This window comes from Ambystoma mexicanum, chromosome 3q (genome assembly GCF_040938575.1).
Source record: "Ambystoma mexicanum isolate Mex_15411 chromosome 3q, UKY_AmexF1_1, whole genome shotgun sequence".
Taxonomy (NCBI): Eukaryota; Metazoa; Chordata; class Amphibia; order Caudata; family Ambystomatidae; genus Ambystoma; species Ambystoma mexicanum.
In genome coordinates, this window is record NC_090926.1 from 1,290,043,187 (window position 1) to 1,290,062,386 (window position 19,200).

The 19,200-nt window shown below is 45.9% G+C and overlaps 1 protein-coding gene across 1 annotated transcript in view; it reads right to left on the minus strand.

The window, feature by feature from the left end:
- PODNL1 (podocan like 1) overlaps window positions 1-19,200 on the minus strand; it is an 867,675-nt gene that overhangs the window by 164,721 nt on the left and 683,754 nt on the right. Inside the window, exon 8 of the mRNA XM_069604378.1 lies at window positions 14,573-15,230. Coding sequence (XP_069460479.1) covers window positions 14,573-15,230 — 658 coding nt within the window. The remainder of the gene's footprint in view (window positions 1-14,572; window positions 15,231-19,200) is intronic.

Consider the following 19,200-nt stretch of genomic DNA (forward strand, 5'->3'; position numbering starts at 1 on the left):
CCTGGGATTCTGCATCGACATGATCCTGTGATTCTGCTTGTTATGAGTTGCAGCATGTGATGATCTTGGGACTCTGCATCGTTATGAGTTGCAGCATGCAGAGATCCTGGGATTCTGCATTGTTATGAGTTGCAGCATGCAGTGATTCTAGGATTCTGCATCAATATGAGTAGTAGCATGCAGTGATCCTGGGATTCTGCATCAATATGAGTAGTAGCATGCAGTGATCCTGGGATTCTGCATTGATATGAGTAGCAGCATGCAGAGATCCTGGAATTCTGCATTGATATCAGTAGCAGCATGCGCTCACCTGGGAATCTGCTCTTTATGAGTTACAGAATGCAGTGATCCTGGGATTTTACTTGTTATGAGTTGCAGCATGCAGTGATCCATGGATTACACTTGTTATAAGTTAAAGCATGCAATGATCCTGGGATTCTGCATCGTTATGAGTTGCAGCATGCAGTGATCTTGGGATTCTGCATCTATATGAGTAGCAGCATGCAGTGATCCTGGGATTTTGCATCGATATGAGTAGCAGCATGCACTAACCTGGGAATCTACTCTTTATGAGTTACAGCATGCAGTGATACTAGGATTCTGCACCATTATGAGTTGCAGCATGCAGTGAGTCTGGGATTCTGCATCGATATGAGAAGTAGCATGCATTGATCCTGGGATTCTGCATCGATATGAGTAGCAGCATGCAGAGATCCTGGAATTCTGCATCGATATCAGTAGCAGCATGCGCTAACATGGGAATCTACTCTTTATGAGTTACAGCATGCAGAGATCCTGGGATTCTGCATCAATATGATTAGCAGCATGCGCTAACATGGGAATCTGCTTGTTATGAGTTGCAGCATGCAGTGATCCTGGGATTCTGCATCAATATGAGTAGCAGCATGCACTAACATGGGATTCTGCTTGTTATGAGTTGCAGCATGCAGTGATCCTAGGATTTTGCTTGTTATGAGTTGCAGCATGCAGTGATCCTGGGATTATTCTGCACCAATATGAGTAGCAGCATTTGTTAACATGGGAATCTGCTTGTTATATATTGCAGCATGCGAGTTCCAGCACGCAGTGATCCTGGGATTCTGCAGAATGATGAATTGCAGCATGCAGTGATCCTGGGATTCTGCATCAATATGAGTAGCAGCATGCGCTAACATGGGAATCTGCTTGTTATGAGTTGCAGCATGCAGTGATCCTGGGATTCTGCATTAATATGATCCTGAGATTCTGCTTGTTATGGGTTGCAGCATGCAGTTATCTTGGGATTCTGCATCGCTATGAGTTGCAGCATGCAGTTATCCTGGGATTCTGAATCGCTATGAGTTACAGCACACAGTGATCCATGGATTCTGCATCGATATGAGTAGCAGCATGTGCTAACATGGGAATCTGCTATTTATGAGTTACAGCATGCAGTGATCCTGGGATTAAGCTTGTTATGAATTGCAGCTTGCAGTGATCCAGGGATTCTCCATCATTATGAGTAGCAGCAAGCAGTGATACTGTGATTCTGCATCAATATGAGTTGCAACAAGCAGTGATCCTGGGAGTCTGCTTGTTATGAGTTGAAGCATGCAGTGATCCTGGGATTCTGCTTAATATGAGTTGCAGCATGCAGTGATCCTGGGATTCTGCATCATTATGAGTAGCAGCAAGCAGTGATACTGTGATTCTGCATCAATATGAGTTGCAGCAAGCAGTGATCTTGGGAATCGGCTCAGTATGATTTGCAACATGCAGTGATTCTGGGATTCTGCATCATTATGAGTTGCAGCATACAGTGATCCTGGGATTCTGCATCATTATGAGTTGCAGCATGCAGTGATCCTGGGATTCTGCATCGATATGAGTAGCAGTATGCGCTAACATGGGAATCTGCTTGTTATGAGTTGCAGCATGCAGTGATCCTGGGATTCTGCATCGATATGAGTAGTAGCATGCGCTAACATGGGAATCTGCTCAGTCTGAGTTGCAGCATGCAGTGATCCTGGGATTCTGCATCGTTATGAGTTGCAGCAGGCAGTGATCCTGGGATTCTGCATCGATATGATCCTGGGATGCTGCTTGTTATGAGTTGCAGCATGCAGTGATCCTGGGATTCTGCATCATTATCCGTTGCAGCATGCAGTGATCCTGGGATTCTGCATCAATATGATCGTGGAATGCTGCTTGTTATAAGGTGTAGCATGCTGTAATCCTGGGATTCAGCTTGTTATTAGTTGCAGCATGCAGTTACCTGGGATTCTGTATCTCTATGAGTTGCATCAGGCAGTGATCCTGGGATTCTGCATCGACATGATCCTGTGATTCTGCTTGTTATGAGTTGCAGCATGTGATGATCTTGGGACTCTGCATCGTTATGAGTTGCAGCATGCAGAGATCCTGGGATTCTGCATTGTTATGAGTTGCAGCATGCAGTGATTCTAGGATTCTGCATCAATATGAGTAGTAGCATGCAGTGATCCTGGGATTCTGCATCAATATGAGTAGTAGCATGCAGTGATCCTGGGATTCTGCATTGATATGAGTAGCAGCATGCAGAGATCCTGGAATTCTGCATTGATATCAGTAGCAGCATGCGCTCACCTGGGAATCTGCTCTTTATGAGTTACAGAATGCAGTGATCCTGGGATTTTACTTGTTATGAGTTGCAGCATGCAGTGATCCATGGATTACACTTGTTATAAGTTAAAGCATGCAATGATCCTGGGATTCTGCATCGTTATGAGTTGCAGCATGCAGTGATCTTGGGATTCTGCATCTATATGAGTAGCAGCATGCAGTGATCCTGGGATTTTGCATCGATATGAGTAGCAGCATGCACTAACCTGGGAATCTACTCTTTATGAGTTACAGCATGCAGTGATACTAGGATTCTGCACCATTATGAGTTGCAGCATGCAGTGAGTCTGGGATTCTGCATCGATATGAGAAGTAGCATGCATTGATCCTGGGATTCTGCATCGATATGAGTAGCAGCATGCAGAGATCCTGGAATTCTGCATCGATATCAGTAGCAGCATGCGCTAACATGGGAATCTACTCTTTATGAGTTACAGCATGCAGTGATCCTGGGATTCTGCATCAATATGATTAGCAGCATGCGCTAACATGGGAATCTGCTTGTTATGAGTTGCAGCATGCAGTGATCCTAGGATTTTGCTTGTTATGAGTTGCAGCATGCAGTGATCCTGGGATTATTCTGCACCAATATGAGTAGCAGCATTTGTTAACATGGGAATCTGCTTGTTATGAATTGCAGCATGCGAGTTCCAGCACGCAGTGATCCTGGGATTCTGCAGAATGATGAATTGCAGCATGCAGTGATCCTGGGATTCTGCATCAATATGAGTAGCAGCATGCGCTAACATGGGAATCTGCTTGTTATGAGTTGCAGCATGCAGTGATCCTAGGATTTTTCTTGTTATGAGTTGCAGCATGAAGTGATCCTGGGATGATTCTGCATCAATATGAGTAGCAGCATGCGCTAACATGGGAATCTGCTTGTTATGAGTTGCAGCATGCAGTGATCCTGGGATTCTGCATCAATATGAGTAGCAGCATGTGCTAACATGGGAATATGCCCAGTACGAGTTGCAGCATGCAGTGATCATGGGATTCTGCATCAATATGATCCTGGGATGCTGCTTGTTATGAGTTGCAGCATGCAGTGATCCTGGGATTCTGCATCAATATGATCCTGGGATGCTGCTTGTTATGAGTTGCAGCATGCAGTGATCCTGGGATTCTGCATCGTTATGAGTTGCAGCTTGCAGGTGTTCTGGGATTCTGCATCATTATGCGTTGTAGCATGCAGTTATCCTGGGATTCTGCATCGATATTATCCTGGGGTGCTGCTTGTTATGAGTTGTAGCATGCAGTGATCCTGGGATTCAGCTTGTTATAAGTTACAGCATGCTGTTATCCTGGAATTCTGCATCAATATGATCCTGGGATTCTGCTTGTTATGAGTTGCAGCATGCGGTGATCTTGGGATTCTGCATTGTTATGAGTTGCAGCATGCAGTGATCTGGGGATTCTGCATCGATATGAGTAGTAGCATGCAGTGTTCCTGGGACTCTGCATCGATATGTGTAGCAGCATGCACAGATCCTGGAATTCTGCATCAATCTCAGTAGCAGCATGCACTAACATGGGAATCTGCTCTTTATGAGTTACAGCTTGTGAGTTGCAGCATGCAGTGATCCTGGGATTCTGCATTGATAGGAGTAGCAGCATGTGCTAACCTGGGAATCTGCTCTTTATGAGTTACAGCATGCAGTGATCCTGGGATTCAGCTCGTTATGAGTTGCAGCATGCAGTGATCCTAGGATTCTGCATCAATACGAGTTACAGCATGCACTGATCCTGGGTTCTGCATCGATATGAGTAGCAGCATGCAGTGATACTTGGATTCTACATCGATATTAGTAGCTGCATGCGCTAACTTGGGAATCTGCTCTTTATGATTTGCAGCATACAGTGATCCTGGGATTCGGCATCGATATGAGTAGCAGCATGCAGTGATCCTGGGATTCTGCATCGATATGAGTAGCAGCATGCGCTAACATGGGAATCTGCTTGTTATGAGTTGCAGCATGCAGTGATCCTGGGATTCTGCATCGATATGAGTTGCAGCATGCACTAACATGGGAATCTGCTCAGTCTGAGTTGCAGCATGCAGTGATCCTGGGATTCTGCATCGTTATGAGTTGCAGCAGGCAGTGAACCTGGGATGCTTCTTGTTATGAGTTGCAGCATGCAGTGATCCTGGGATTCTGCATCGTTATCCGTTGCAGCATGCAATGATACTGGGATTCTGCATCAATATGATCGTGGGATGCTGCTTGTTATAAGGTGCAGCATGCTGTAATCCTGGGATTCAGCTTGTTATTAGTTGCAGCATGCAGTTACCTGGGATTCTGTATCTCTATGAGTTGCTGCATGCAGTGATCCTGGGATTCTGCATCGACATGATCCTGTGATTCTGCTTGTTATGAGTTGCAGCATGTGGTGATCCTGGGACTCTGCATCATTATGAGTTGCAGCATGCAGTGATCCTGGGATTCTGCATCGATATGAGTAGCAGCATGCAGAGATCCTGGAATTCTGCATCGATATCATTTGCAGCATGCTCTAACCTGGGAATCTGCTCTTTATGAGTTACAGAATGCAGTGATCCTGGGATTCTACTTGTTATGAGTTGCAGCATGCAGTGATCCATGGATTGCACTTGTTATAAGTTAAAGCATGCAATGATCCTGGGATTCTGCATCGTTATGAGTTGCAGCATGCAGTGATCTTGGGATTCTGCATCTATATGAGTAGCAGCATGCAGTGATCCTGGGATTTTGCATCGATATGAGTAACAGCATGCACTAACCTGGGAATCTACTCTTTATGAGTTACAGCATGCAGTGATACTAGGATTCTGCACCATTATGAGTTGCAGCATGCAGTGAGTCTGGGATTCTGCATCAATATGAGAAGTAGCATGCAGTGATCCTGGGATTCTGCATCGATATGAGTAGCAGCATGCAGTGATCCTGGGATTCTGCATCAATATGAGTGGCAGCATGCGCTAACATGGGAATCTGCTTGTTATGAGTTGCAGAATGCAATGATCTTGGGATTCTGCATCAATATGAGCAGCAGCATGCGCTAACATGGGAATCTGCTTGTTATGAGTTGCAGCATGCAGTGATCCTAGGATTTTTCTTGTTATGAGTTGCAGCATGAAGTGATCCTGGGATGATTCTGCACCGATATGAGTAGTAGCATGTGCTAACATGGGAATTTGCTTGTTATGAGTTGCAGCATGTGAGTTCCAGCACGCAGTGATCCTGGGATTCTGCAGAATAATGAATTGCAGCATGCAGTGATCCTGGGATTCTGCATCAATATGAGTTGCAGCATGCGCTAATATGTGAATCTGCTTGTTATGAGTTGCAGCATGCAGTGATCCTAGAATTCTGCATCAATATGAGTAGCAGCATGTGCTAACATGGGAATATGCCCAGTACGAGTTGCAGCATGCAGCGATCCTGGGATTCTGCATCAATATGATCCTGGGATGCTGCTTGTTATGAGTTGCAGCATGCAGTGATCCTGGGTTTCTGCATCGTATTGAGTTGCAGCTTGCAGGTGTTCTGGGATTCTGCATCATTATGCATTGCAGCATGCAGTTATGCTGGGATTCTGCATCGATATGATCCTGGGATGCTGCTTGTTATGAGTTGTAGCATGCAGTGATCCTGGGATTCAGCTTGTTATAAGTTACAGCATGCTGTTATCCTGGGATTCTGCATCAATATGATCATGGGATTCTGCTTGTTATGAGTTGCAGCATGCAGTGATCCTGGGATTCTGCATTGTTATGAGTTGCAGCATGCAGTGATCTGGGGATTCTGCATCGATATGAGTAGTAGCATGCAGTGATCCTGGGACTCTGCATCGATATGAGTAGCAGCATGCAGAGATCCTGGAATTCTGCATCGATCTCAGTAGCAGCATGTACTAACCTGGGAATCTGCTCTTTATGAGTTACAGCTTTGAGTTGCAGCATGCAGCGATCCTGAGATTCTGCATTGATATGAGTAGCAGCATGTGCTAACCTGGGAATCTACTCTTTATGAGTTACAGCATGCAGTGATCCTGGGATTCATCTTGTTAAGAGTTGCAGCATGCAGTGATCCGAAGATTCTGCATCGATATGAGTTACAGCATACAGTGATCCTGGGATTCGGCATCGATATGAGTAGCAGCATGCACTAACTTGGGAATCTGCTCTTTATGAATTACAGCATGCAGTGATCCTGGGATTCTGCTTGTTATTAGTTAAAGCATGCAATGCTCCTGGGATTCTGCATCGTTATGAGTTGCAGCATGCAGTGATCTTGGGATTTTACAACTATATGAGTAGCAGCATGCAGTGATCCTGGGATTTTGCATTGATATGAGTAGCAGCATGTGCTAACCTGGGAATCTACTCTTTATGAGTTACAGCATGTAGTGATACTGGGATTCTGCTTGTTATGAGTTGCAGCTTGCTAGTTGCAGCATGCAGTGATCCTGGGATTCTGCATTGTTATAAGTTGTAGCATGCAGTGATCCTGGGATTTTGCTTGTTATGAGTTGCAGCATGCAGTGATCGTGGAATGATTCTGCATCGATATGAGTAGCAGCATGTGGTAACTGGGAATCGGCTTGTTATGAGTTGCAGCATGCGAGTTGCAGTATGCAATGATACTGGGATTCTGCATCACTATGAGTTGCAGCATGCAGTGATCCTGGGATTCTGCATCAATATGAGTAGCAGCAAGCACTAACATGGGAATCTGCTTGTAATGAGTTGCAGCATGCATTGATCCTGGGATTCTGCATCGATATGAGTAGCAGTATGCTCTAACCCGGGAATCTGTTCTTTAAGAGTTACAGCATGCAGTGATCCTGAAATTCTGCTTTTTATGAGTTGCAGCATGCAGTGATCCTGGGATTCTGCATAAATATGAGTAGCAGCATGCAGTGATCCTGGGAGCCAGCTTGTTATGAGTTGCAGCATGCAGTGATCCTGGGATTCTGCATCGTTATAGGTTGCAGCATGCAGTGATTCTTGGATTCTGCATCGATATCAGTAGCAGCATGCACTAACCTGGGAATCTGCTCTTTATGAGTTACAGCTTGCGAGTTGCAGTATGCAGTGAACCTGGGATTCTGCATCGATATGAGTAGCAGCATGCGCTCATCTGGGAATCTGCTTGTTATGAGTTGCAGCATGCAGTGATCCTGGGATTCTGCATCATTATGAGTTGCAGCATGCAGTGATCCTGGGATTCTGCATTGATATGAGTAGCAGCATGTGCTAACATGGGAATCTGCTCAGTATGAGTTGCAGCATGCAGTGATCCTGGGATTTTGCATCGATTTGATCCTGGGATGATGCTTGTTATGAGTTGCAGCATGCAGTGATCCAGGGATTCTGCATCGTTATGAGTTCCAGCTTGCTGTTATCCTGGGATTCTGCATATAATGCATTGCAGCATGCAGTGATCCTGGGATTCTGCATCGATATGATCCTGGGATTCGGCTTGTTAGGAGTTGCATCATGCAGTTACCTGGGATTCTGCATCGCTATGAGTTGCAGCACGCAGTGATCCTGGTATTCTGCATCGATATGATCCTGTGATTCTGCTTGTTATGAGTTGCAGCATGTGGTGATCCTGGGACTCTTCATCGTTATGAGTGTTAGGGAGAATTCTCTTTTTAGGCTGAATTTCCTAACTTAGTGAGTCCCCCAGCAGCTTTGCTGGATTTCTGGAGTTTTTTTTTTTTTGCTCCTGCCAAGAGTGAGACGCTTTTTCCCACTCTTGGACATGATTTATGGCGTTCCTTTGACTGTTAATGAGTTTTATGGGCTATGGGGTCTTTTACTCCATAGGGTCTCATGTGTTTTTACTATGTGTGTTACACAGCACCCTCCGTGCGGTGACACAGGGGTGTCATAGTGACCCCCCACCATAGACTCCATACCCTGGGACTGACTACTGTCTCCCAGGGCATGTAAAGTCACCATTGGCTTTAATAGTCCCAAATTATTAACAGAAACCGGTACAAACCATCATATTGTGGACATACAGGTCGGGGCAATTTGATTGCCCCGGGGTCTGTTAGTCGAGGGGGCACGTCTCCGTCCCCCCTGATCGAGTTTTGGCTGGTGGCACTGGATACTACTTTTTATATTCGACCGCAAATATATCCCTATGGGATTTTCCCATTGTTCGAGGCTACTAACTTTAATTATTTAATTCTCATAGCCTCGGACATGCCGCCGGTTTATTTATTTAATATTAATTCGCCGGTTGGTATTTTTTGCCAGGACTCGATTCTAAAATGGCGTTTGTGTTCTCTTCTGTGACTCCAACCCAAGTCGAGCCCTTTGTTGCACATTTTGGCGGGCTTCTCCACAGAAGCCTCCAAAAGTGGTGCCACTCTGTCTGGGTACCACAGGGTGTGTCGGAGGGGGTTTAGGCACCCTGGACTGAGTTACCTTGGTAACTCAAGTCGCACTCTGGTGTGATTGGCCCAAGTGGTGAGCCGCCCGGCTCACCACTTAGCATGTTTGATTGACAGCTAGGCTGAGTGAATGGGGGTGTGCTGCATAAAATCAGGGCTTTGGGGACTGGAACTTCAGAAGTCGCCAAAGGACCTGAGAATCCGACGAGGGAGAAGCTGAGCTGACCTGCTACGACGACATCACTGGTGGAGCCCTGCGGAACCGACTCACCACTTCCTGACGACAGAGAAGATCTCCCGGCTGGAGAGTCTTCTTCCCCTGACTGGTGGGTGCAACCAGTTAACCTTCTTTTCGTCGCATCCCAGGACATCTTGTGGTCGAATTGCCCATGCCAAGCACCCAGGCAACCGGATAGCCACTTACCACTGGACTGCGAATAAAAGGACCGCTCCTTATTGACCTGAGAACTCCACAGCTGGTTTCTTCCCTGGCAGTGCAACGGACTCCTGTCTTCCTCCCCGACGAGATCCTCTCTTCCCCCAGACGAAGCACCGACTGGCATCCGCTGTCAGGAACAACTGCCCCCGCTGGAGTATTCTCACCACTTTAAGGTACTGTGTCCGCCAGGCCTCCCTTTCTAAAGATTGCTACAAGGTAATAATAATCCCTTAACCTTCTGGACTGGGCTGGCCGCCTTGACCATCTAACTGGTCCCTTTCTTTTGGTCCAACTCTTTCTGAACCTTTTCGAGACTTTTGTGCACTTCAACCGTGTGACCTTGGACACATTTCGTTCTGATCCTCTTAAAGTGGATCCGGCCTTCTGACCTCTAACTTCATGGTTTTACTTTGCCTTCCTCTCTTGTTGTGTTCTTGTGAAAGTGTTGGGATCTGTTTCAAATTATGCTCTGCCTTTCTCTCCCTTTTAAACTGAATTATTAGAGTGCCATCTACGTTAAGCGCTCACCGCTGTCTGAAAATAAGTGGGGCTTTTACTGAAGACTTGTCTAATAGTCTTTTAAGGGAGTGTATATCTTTTAGTGACCGTGTTTTTAAACTGCTTAATATTAGTGCTGTGTGTTTTACTAGATGTGGTTTTAAATAAATAATTATATCTCTTTTACACCAAGGTCTGGTCAGTGTTTGCTTGTTCTACTGTGTTCTTTTGACCTATTGTGAATACTCTGTATACTGCCTAACTCTTCTTGAGGGAAGTCTGACTGCTCAGCCACAGCTACCAAGTGAATCTGTGTGGTACAGACTGCTACCAAGTGGGTTTACTGCCAAACACCTGTAGTCTTAAATCTTTTGCAGTGGTCCCAGGGGGAACTGCACAGGTTTCTGCCTAACAATGAGTAGCAGCATGCAGTGATCGTGGGATTCTGCATCGATATGAGTAGCATCATATGCTAACATGGGAATCTGCTTTTTATGAGTTGCAGCATGTGAGTAGCAGCATGCAGTGATCCTGGGATTCTGCATCGATATAAGTAGCAGCCCACGCTAACCTGGGAATCTTCTCTTTATGAGTTACAGCATGCAGTGATCCTGGGATTCTGCATTGTTATGAGTTGCAGCTTGCAGTGATCGTGGGATTCTGCATCTATATGAGTAGCAGCATGCGCTAACCTGGGAATCTTCTCTTTATGAGTTACAGCATGCAGTGATCCTGCGATTCTGCATTGTTATGAGTTGCAGCATGCAGTGATCCTGGGATTCTGCATCGATATAAGTAGCAGCCCACGCTAACCTGGGAATCTTCTCTTTATGAGTTACAGCATGCAGTGATCCTGGGATTCTGCATTGTTATGAGTTGCAGCATGCAGGGATCCTGGGATTTTGCATCGATATGAGTAGCAGCATGCGCTAACATGGGAACATGCTTGTTATGAGTTCCAGCATGCGAGTTGCAGTATGCAGTGATCCTGGGATTCTGCATCATTATGAGTTGCAGCATGCGGTAAAATGGGAACCTGCTTGTAATGAGTTGCAGCATGCAGTGATCCTGGGGTTCTGCGTCGATATGAGTAGCATCATGTGCTAACCTGGGAATCTGCTTTATGAGTTACAGCATGCAGTGATCCTGGGATTCTGCTTGTTATGAGTTGCAGCATGCAGTGATCCTGGGATTCTGCATCGATATGAGTAGCAGCATGCAGTGATCCTGGGAGTCAGCTTGTTATGAGTTGCAGCATGCAGTGATCCAGGTATTCTGCATCATTATAAGTTGCAGCATGCAGTGATCCTGAAATTCTGCATCAGTAAGAGTTGCAGCATGCAATGATTCTGGGATTCTGCCTCAATATGAGTGGTAGCATGCGCTAACATGGGAATCTGTTTGTTTTGAGTTGCGGCATGCAGTGTTCCTGGTATTCTGCATCGTTAAGAGTTGCAGCATGTAGTTATCCTGGGAGTCTGCATCTATATGATCCTGGGATTCTGCTTCTTATGAGTTGCAGCATCGTTATGACTTGCAGGATTGTTATGGGTTGCAGCATGCAGTAATTCTGGAATTCTGCATCGATATGAGTAGTAGCATGCAGTGATCCTGGGATTCTGCATTGTTATGAGTTGCAGTATGCAGTGATCCTGGGATTCTGCATCAATATCAGTAGCAGCATGCGCTAACCTGGGTATCTGCTCATTATGTGTTACAGCTTCCGAATTGCAGCATGCAGTGATCCTGGGATTCTGCACCGATATGAGTAGCAGCATGCGCTAACCTGGGAATCTGCTCTTTATGATTTGCGGCATCGATATGAGTAGTTACAGCATGCAGTGATCCTTGGATTGTGCTTTTTATGAGTTGCAGCATGCAGTGCTCTTGGGATTCTGCTTGTTATGACTAGCAGCATGCAGTGATCCTGGGATTCTGCATCGATATGAGTAGTAGCATGCAGTGATCCCAGGTCTCTGCTTCAATATGAGTAGCAGCATGCGCTAACCTGGCAATCTGCTCTTTATGAGTTACAGCATGCAGTGATTTTTGGATTGTGCTTGTTATGAGTTGCAGCCTGCAGTGATCCTGGGATTCTGCATCAAAATGAGTTGCAGCATGCAGTGATCCCGGGACTCTGCATCTATATGAGTAGCAGCATGCACTAATCTGAGAATCTGCTCTTTATGAGTTACAGCATGCAGTGATCCTTGGTTTGTGCTTGTTATGAGTGGCAGCATGCAGTGATCTTGGGATTCTACATCGATATGAGTAGCAGCATGCAGTGATCCTGGGACGCTGCATCGATATGAGTAGCAGCATGCGCTAATCCTGGGAATCTGCTCTTTATGAGGTAAAGCATGCAGTGATCCTGGGATTCTGCATCGATATGACTAGTCGCATGCAGTGATTCCGGGACTCTGCATCAATATGAGTAGCAGCATGCAGTGATCCTGGGATGCTGCATCGATATGAGTAGCAGCATGCAGTGATCCCGGGACGCTGCATCGATATGAGTAGCAGCATGCAGTGATCCTGGGACGCTACATAGATATGAGTAGCACCATGCGCTAATCCTGGGAATCTGCTCTTTATGAGTTACAGCATGCAGTGATCCTTGGATTGTGCTTGTTATGAGTTACAGCATGCAGTGATCCTGGAATTCTGCATCGATATGACTACTAGCATGCAGTGATCCCGGGACTCTGCATCAATATGAGTAACAGCATGCAGTGATCCTGGGATTCTGCATCAATATGAGTAACAGCATGCAGTGATCCTGGGATTCTGCATCGATATGAGTAGCAGCATGCAGTGATCCCGGGACTCTGCTTCGATATGAGTAGCAGCATGCAGTGATCCCAGGATGCTGCATCGATATGAGTAGCAGCATGCAGTGATCCCGGGACGCTGCATCGATATGAGTAGCAGCATGCAGTGATCCTGGTACTCTGCATCGTTATGAGTAGCAGCATGCAGTGATCTTGGGACGCTGCATAGATATGAGTAGCAGCATGTGCTAATCCTGGGAATCTGCTCTTTATGAGTTACAGCATGCAGTGATCCTTGGATTGTGCTTGTTATGAGTTACAGCATGCCGTGATCCTGGGATTCTGCATCGATATGACTAGTAGCATGCAGTGATCCCAGGACTCTGCATCAATATGAGTAGCAGCATGCAGTGATCCCGGGATTCTGCATCAATATGAGTAGCAGCATGCAGTGATCCCGGGACTCTGCTTCGATATGAGTAGCAGCATGCAGTGATCCTGGGACGCTGCATTGATATGAGTAGCAGCATGCAGTGATCCCGGTACTCTGCATCGTTATGAGTAGCAGCATGCAGTGATCCGGGATTCGGCATCGATATGAGTAGCAGCATGCAGTGATCCCGGGACTCTGCTTCGATATGAGTAGCAGCATGCAGTGATCCTGGGACGCTGCATTGATATGAGTAGCAGCATGCAGTGATCCTGGGACGCTGCATAGATATGAGTAGCAGCATGCAGTGATCCTGGGACGCTGCATAGATATGAGTAGCAGCATGCAGTGATCCTGGGACGCTGCATCGATATGAGTAGCAGCATGCAGTGATCCTGGGACGCTGCATAGATATGAGTAGCAGCATGCAGTGACCCTGGGACGCTGCATCGTTATGAGTAGCAGCATGCAGTGATCCTGGGACGCTGCATCATTATGAGTAGGAGCATGCAGTGATCCGGGATTCTGCATCGATATGAGTAGCAGCATGCAGTGATCCCGGGACTCTGCTTCGATATGAGTAGCAGCATGCAGTGATCCGGGATTCTGCATCGATATGAGTAGCAGCATGCAGTGATCCTGGGACGCTGCATCGATATGAGTAGCAGCATGCAGTGATCCTGGGACGCTGCATTGATATGAGTAGCAGCATGCAGTGATCCCGGGACTCTGCTTCGATATGAGTAGCAGCATGCAGTGATCCCGGGACGCTGCATTGATATGAGTAGCAGCATGCAGTGATCCCGGTACTCTGCATCGTTATGAGTAGCAGCATGCAGTGATCCTGGATTCTGCATCGATATGAGTAGCAGCATGCAGTGATCCCGGGACTCTGCTTCGATATGAGTAGCAGCATGCAGTGATCCCAGGACTCTGCTTCGATATGAGTAGCAGCATGCAGTGATCCGGGACTCTGCTTCGATATGAGTAGCAGCATGCAGTGATCCTGGGACGCTGCATCGATATGAGTAGCAGCATGCAGTGATCCTGGGACGCTGCATTGATATGAGTAGCAGCATGCAGTGATCCTGGGTATATGCACCCTTTTCTGTGGTCCTCATACACATTTTGTTTCTGAAAGATGAAGGGATGTGGCAGCACATCCATACACTTCATGGGAAAAAATCCAAAACATTTTGGGAGTTTTGAAATGTGTTTTGTACATATTGGATGGAGTGAAAAATGTGTGTTATTTTTAAGAAGACTTTTACTCCATAACCATGCAGTGTTTACCGCACACGGTAAATACCACCGGATGTCCGTTATCAGACGAACAGTCCCTTCCTTCGGCATGCCATGTCTTTCCTTAACACACATTGCAATAGCATGCATCGGCGCCCTCACCTTCAGGCCTTGCAGCTGCTGCCAGGTGCCAGGGGCGATGGCACCGACCCGCAGTCTGTTGTGGGACAGGTGCAGCTCCCTCAGCTGGGTCAGGTTGGCCATGGTGTCCGGGGACAAGCCGTTGATCTGGTTCCTCTGCAGCGTCAGCACCTCCAGGCTGAGGGGTAGGCCTGCGGGCACGAGCGTCAGCAGGTTGCCCGACATGTCGAGACTCTGCAGTTTGCGCAGTTTGCGGAAAGCCAGCCTGTGCACGCGCGCACTGTACAGCTGGTTGTAGCTCAGGTTCAGCTCCAGCACATGGTAGGTGGCAGCAAAGTCGTTGAGGCCGATCTCAGTGATCTGGTTGTGCAGGATCATGAGCGAGCGGGCTCTCTTGGGCAGGCCTGGGGGCACACGCCCCAGCTGGTTGTTGTAGAGGTGTAGGGTGTGCAGGCTGCGCATCTTGAGGAAGGCGTCCGCGTGCACCCCGTCTGCTGTCAGCCGGTTGTTCTGGAGCAGCAGGTACTCCAGGTTCCGGATGCTGCTCACCACATCCTCTGGGATGGAGGTGATCAAGTTCTTGCCCAGGTGCAGGATCATCAGGCTGGGGGGGAGGCCGCAGGGGATCTCTGTCAACTGGTTGCTGGACAGGTCCAGGTATTCCAGACCCTTCAGCTTGCTGCAACGAAAAGAGATAAAGGAAGCTGTTATCAGAGCGGAGAATGGAATAATATCCTGTGTTACAAGGGCAGAGAATGGAATAATGGTCTGTGTTACAAGGGTGATAATGGAATTACGTCCTGTGTTACAAGGGCGGAGAATGAATTAATGTCCTGTGTTACAAGGGCAGAGAATGGAATAATGTTCTGTGTTACAAGGACGGAGAATGGAATAATGTCCTGTGTTACAAGGGCGGAGAATGAAATAATGTCCTGTGTTACAAGGGCGGTGAATGGAATAATGTCCTGTGTTACAAGGGCAGAGAATGGAATAATGTCCTGTGTTACAAGGGCAGAGAATGGAATAATGTCCTGTGTTACAAGGGCAGAGAATGGAATAATGTCCTGTGTTACAAGGGCAGAGAATGGAATAATGTCCTGTGTTACAAGGGCAGAGAATGGAATAATGTCCTGTGTCACAAGGGCAGAGAATGGAATAATGTCCTGTGTCACAAGGGCAGAGAATGGAATAATATCCTGTGTTACAAGGGCAGAGAATGGAATAATGGTCTGTGTTACAAAGGTGATAATGGAATTACGTCCTGTGTTACAAGGGCGGAGAATGAATTAATGTCCTGTGTTACAAGGGCAGAGAATGGAATAATGTTCTGTGTTACAAGGACGGAGAATGGAATAATGTCCTGTGTTACAAGGGCGGAGAATGAAATAATGTCCTGTGTTACAAGGGCGGTGAATGGAATAATGTTCTGTTACAAGGGCAGAGAATGGAATAATGTCCTGTGTTACAAGGGCAGAGAATGGAATAATGTCCTGTGTTACAAGGGCAGAGAATGGAATAATGTCCTGTGTTACAAGGGCAGAGAATGGAATAATGTCTTGTGTTACAAGGGCAGAGAATGGAATAATGTCCTGTGTTACAAGGGCAGAGAATGGAATAATGTCCTGTGTTACAAGGGCAGAGAATGGAATAATGTCCTGTTTACAAGGGCAGAGAATGGAATAATGTCCTGTGTTACAAGGGCAGAGAATGGAATAATGTCCTGTGTTACAAGGGCAGAGAATGGAATAATGTCCTGTGTTACAAGGGCAGAGAATGGAATAATGTCCTGTGTTACAAGGGCAGAGAATGGAATAATGTCCTGTGTCACAAGGGCAGAGAATGGAATAATGTCCTGTGTCACAAGGGCAGAGAATGGAATAATGTCCTGTGTTACAAGGGCAGAGAATGGAATAATGTCCTGTGTCACAAGGGCAGAGAATGGAATAATGTCCTGTGTCACAAGGGCAGAGAATGGAATAATGTCCTGTGTTACAAGGGCAGAGAATGGAATAATGTCTTGTGTCACAAGGGCAGAGAATGGAAAAATGTCCTGTGTTACAAGGGCAGATAATGGAATAATGTCCTGTGTCACAAAGGCAGAGAATGGAATAATGTCCTGTGTCACAAGGGCAGAGAATGGAATAATGTCTTGTGTTACAAGGGCAGAGAATGGACTGATGTCCTCTGTTACAAGGGCAGAGAATGGAATGATGTCATGTGTTACAAGGGCAGCGAATGGAATGATGTCTTGTGTTACAAGGGCAGAGAATGGAATGATGTCCTGTGTTACAAGGGCAGAGAATGGAATAATGTCCTGTGTTACAAGGGCAGAGAATGGAATAATGTCCTGTGTTACAAGGGCAGAGAATGGAATAATGTCCTGTGTTACAAGGGCAGAGAATGGAATAATGTCCTGTGTTACAAGGGCAGAGAATGGAATAATGTCCTGTGTTACAAGGGCAGAGAATGGAATAATGTCCTTTGTTACAAGGGCAGAGAATGGAAAAATGTCCTGTGTTACAAGGGCAGAGAATGGAATAATGTCCTGTGTTACAAGGGCAGAGAATGGAATAATGTCCTGTGTTACAAGGGCAGAGAATGGAAAAATGTCCTGTGTTACAAGGGCAGAGAATGGAATAATGTCCTGTGTTACAAGGGCAGAGAATGGAATAATGTCCTGTGTTACAAGGGCAGAGAATGGAATAATGTCCTGTGTTACAAGGGCAGAGAATGGAATAATGTCCTGTGTTACAAGGGCAGAGAATGGAATAATGTCCTGTGTTACAAGGGCAGAGAATGGAATAATGGTCTGTGTCACAAGGGCAGAGAATGGAATAATGTCCTGTGTCACAAAGGCAGAGAATGGAATAATGTCCTCTGTCACAAGGGCAGAGAATGGAATAATGTATTGTGTCACAAGGGCAGAGAATGGAATAATGTCTTGTGTCACAAGGGCAGAGAATGGAATGATGTCCTGTGTTACAAGGGCAGAGAATGGAATAATGTCCTCTGTTACAAGGGCAGAGAATGGAATGATGTCCTGTGTCACAAGGGCAGAGAATGGAATGATGTCTTGTGTTACAAGGGCAGAGAATGGAATGATGTCCTGTGTTACAAGGGCAGAGAATGGAATGATGTCCTGTGTTACAAGGGCAGAGAATGGAATAATGTCCTGTGTTACAAGGGCAGAGAATGGAAAAATGTCCTGTGTTACAAGGGCAGAGAATGGAATAATGTCCTGTGTTACAAGGGCAGAGAATGGAATAATGTCCTGTGTTACAAGGGCAGAGAATGGAATAATGTCCTGTGTTACAAGGGCAGAGAATGGAATAATGTCCTGTGTTACAAGGGCAGAGAATGGAATAATGTCCTGTGTTACAAGGGCAGAGAATGGAATAATGTCCTGTGTTACAAGGGCAGAGAATGGAAAAATGTCCTGTGTTACAAGGGCAGAGAATGGAATAATGTCCTGTGTTACACGGGCGATAATGGAATAATGTCCTGTGTTACAAGGGCAGAGAATGGAAAAATGTCCTGTTTTACAAGGGCGATAATGGAATAATGTCCTGTGTTACAAGGGCGGAGAATGAATTAATGTCCTGTGTTACAAGGGCAGAGAATGGAATAATGTCTTGTGTTACAAGGGCAGAGAATGGAAAAATGTCCTGTGTTACAAGGGCAGAGAATGGAATAATGTCCTGTTTTACAAGGGCGAGAATGGAATATTGTCCTGTGTTACAAGGGCGGAGAATGAATTAATGTCCTGTGTTACAAGGGCAGAGAATGAATTAATGTCCTTTTTTACAAGGGCGATAATGGAATAATGTCCTGTGTTACAAGGGCGGAGAATGAATTTATGTCCTGTGTTACAAGGGCAGATAATGGAATAATGTCCTGTGTTACAAGGGCGATAATGGAATTATGTCTTGTGTTACAAGGGCAGAGAATGGAATAATGTCCTGTGTTACAAGGGCGGAGAATGGAATAATGTCCTGTTTTACAAGGGCGATAATGGAATTATGTCCTGTGTTACAAGGGCAGAGAATGGAATAATGTCCTGTTTTACAAGGGCGATAATGGAATAATGTCCTGTCTTACAAGGGCAGAGAATGGAATAATGTCCTGTGTTACAAGGGCAGAGAATGGAATAATGTCCTGTGTTACAAGGGCGGAGAATGAATTAATGTCCTGTGTTACAAGGGCAGAGAATGGAATAATGTTCTGTGTTACAAGGGCAGAGAATGGAATAATGTCCTGTTTTACAAGGGCGATAATGGAATTATGTCCTGTGTTACAAGGGCAGAGAATGGAATAATGTCCTATTTTACAAGGGCGATAATAGAATAATGTCCTGTGTTACAAGGGCAGAGAATGGAATAATGTCCTGTGTTACAAGGGCAGAGAATGGAATAATGTCCTGTGTTACAAGGGCAGAGAATGGAATAATGTCCTGTTTTACAAGGGCGATAATGGAATTATGTCCTGTGTTACTAGGGCTGGGAATGGAATAATGTCCGGTGTTACAAGGGCTGAGAATGGAATAATGTCCTGTGTTATAAGGGCAGAGAATGGAATAATGTCTTGTGTTACAAGGGCAGAGAATGGAATAATGTCCTGTTTTACAAGGGCGATAATAAAATTATGTCCTG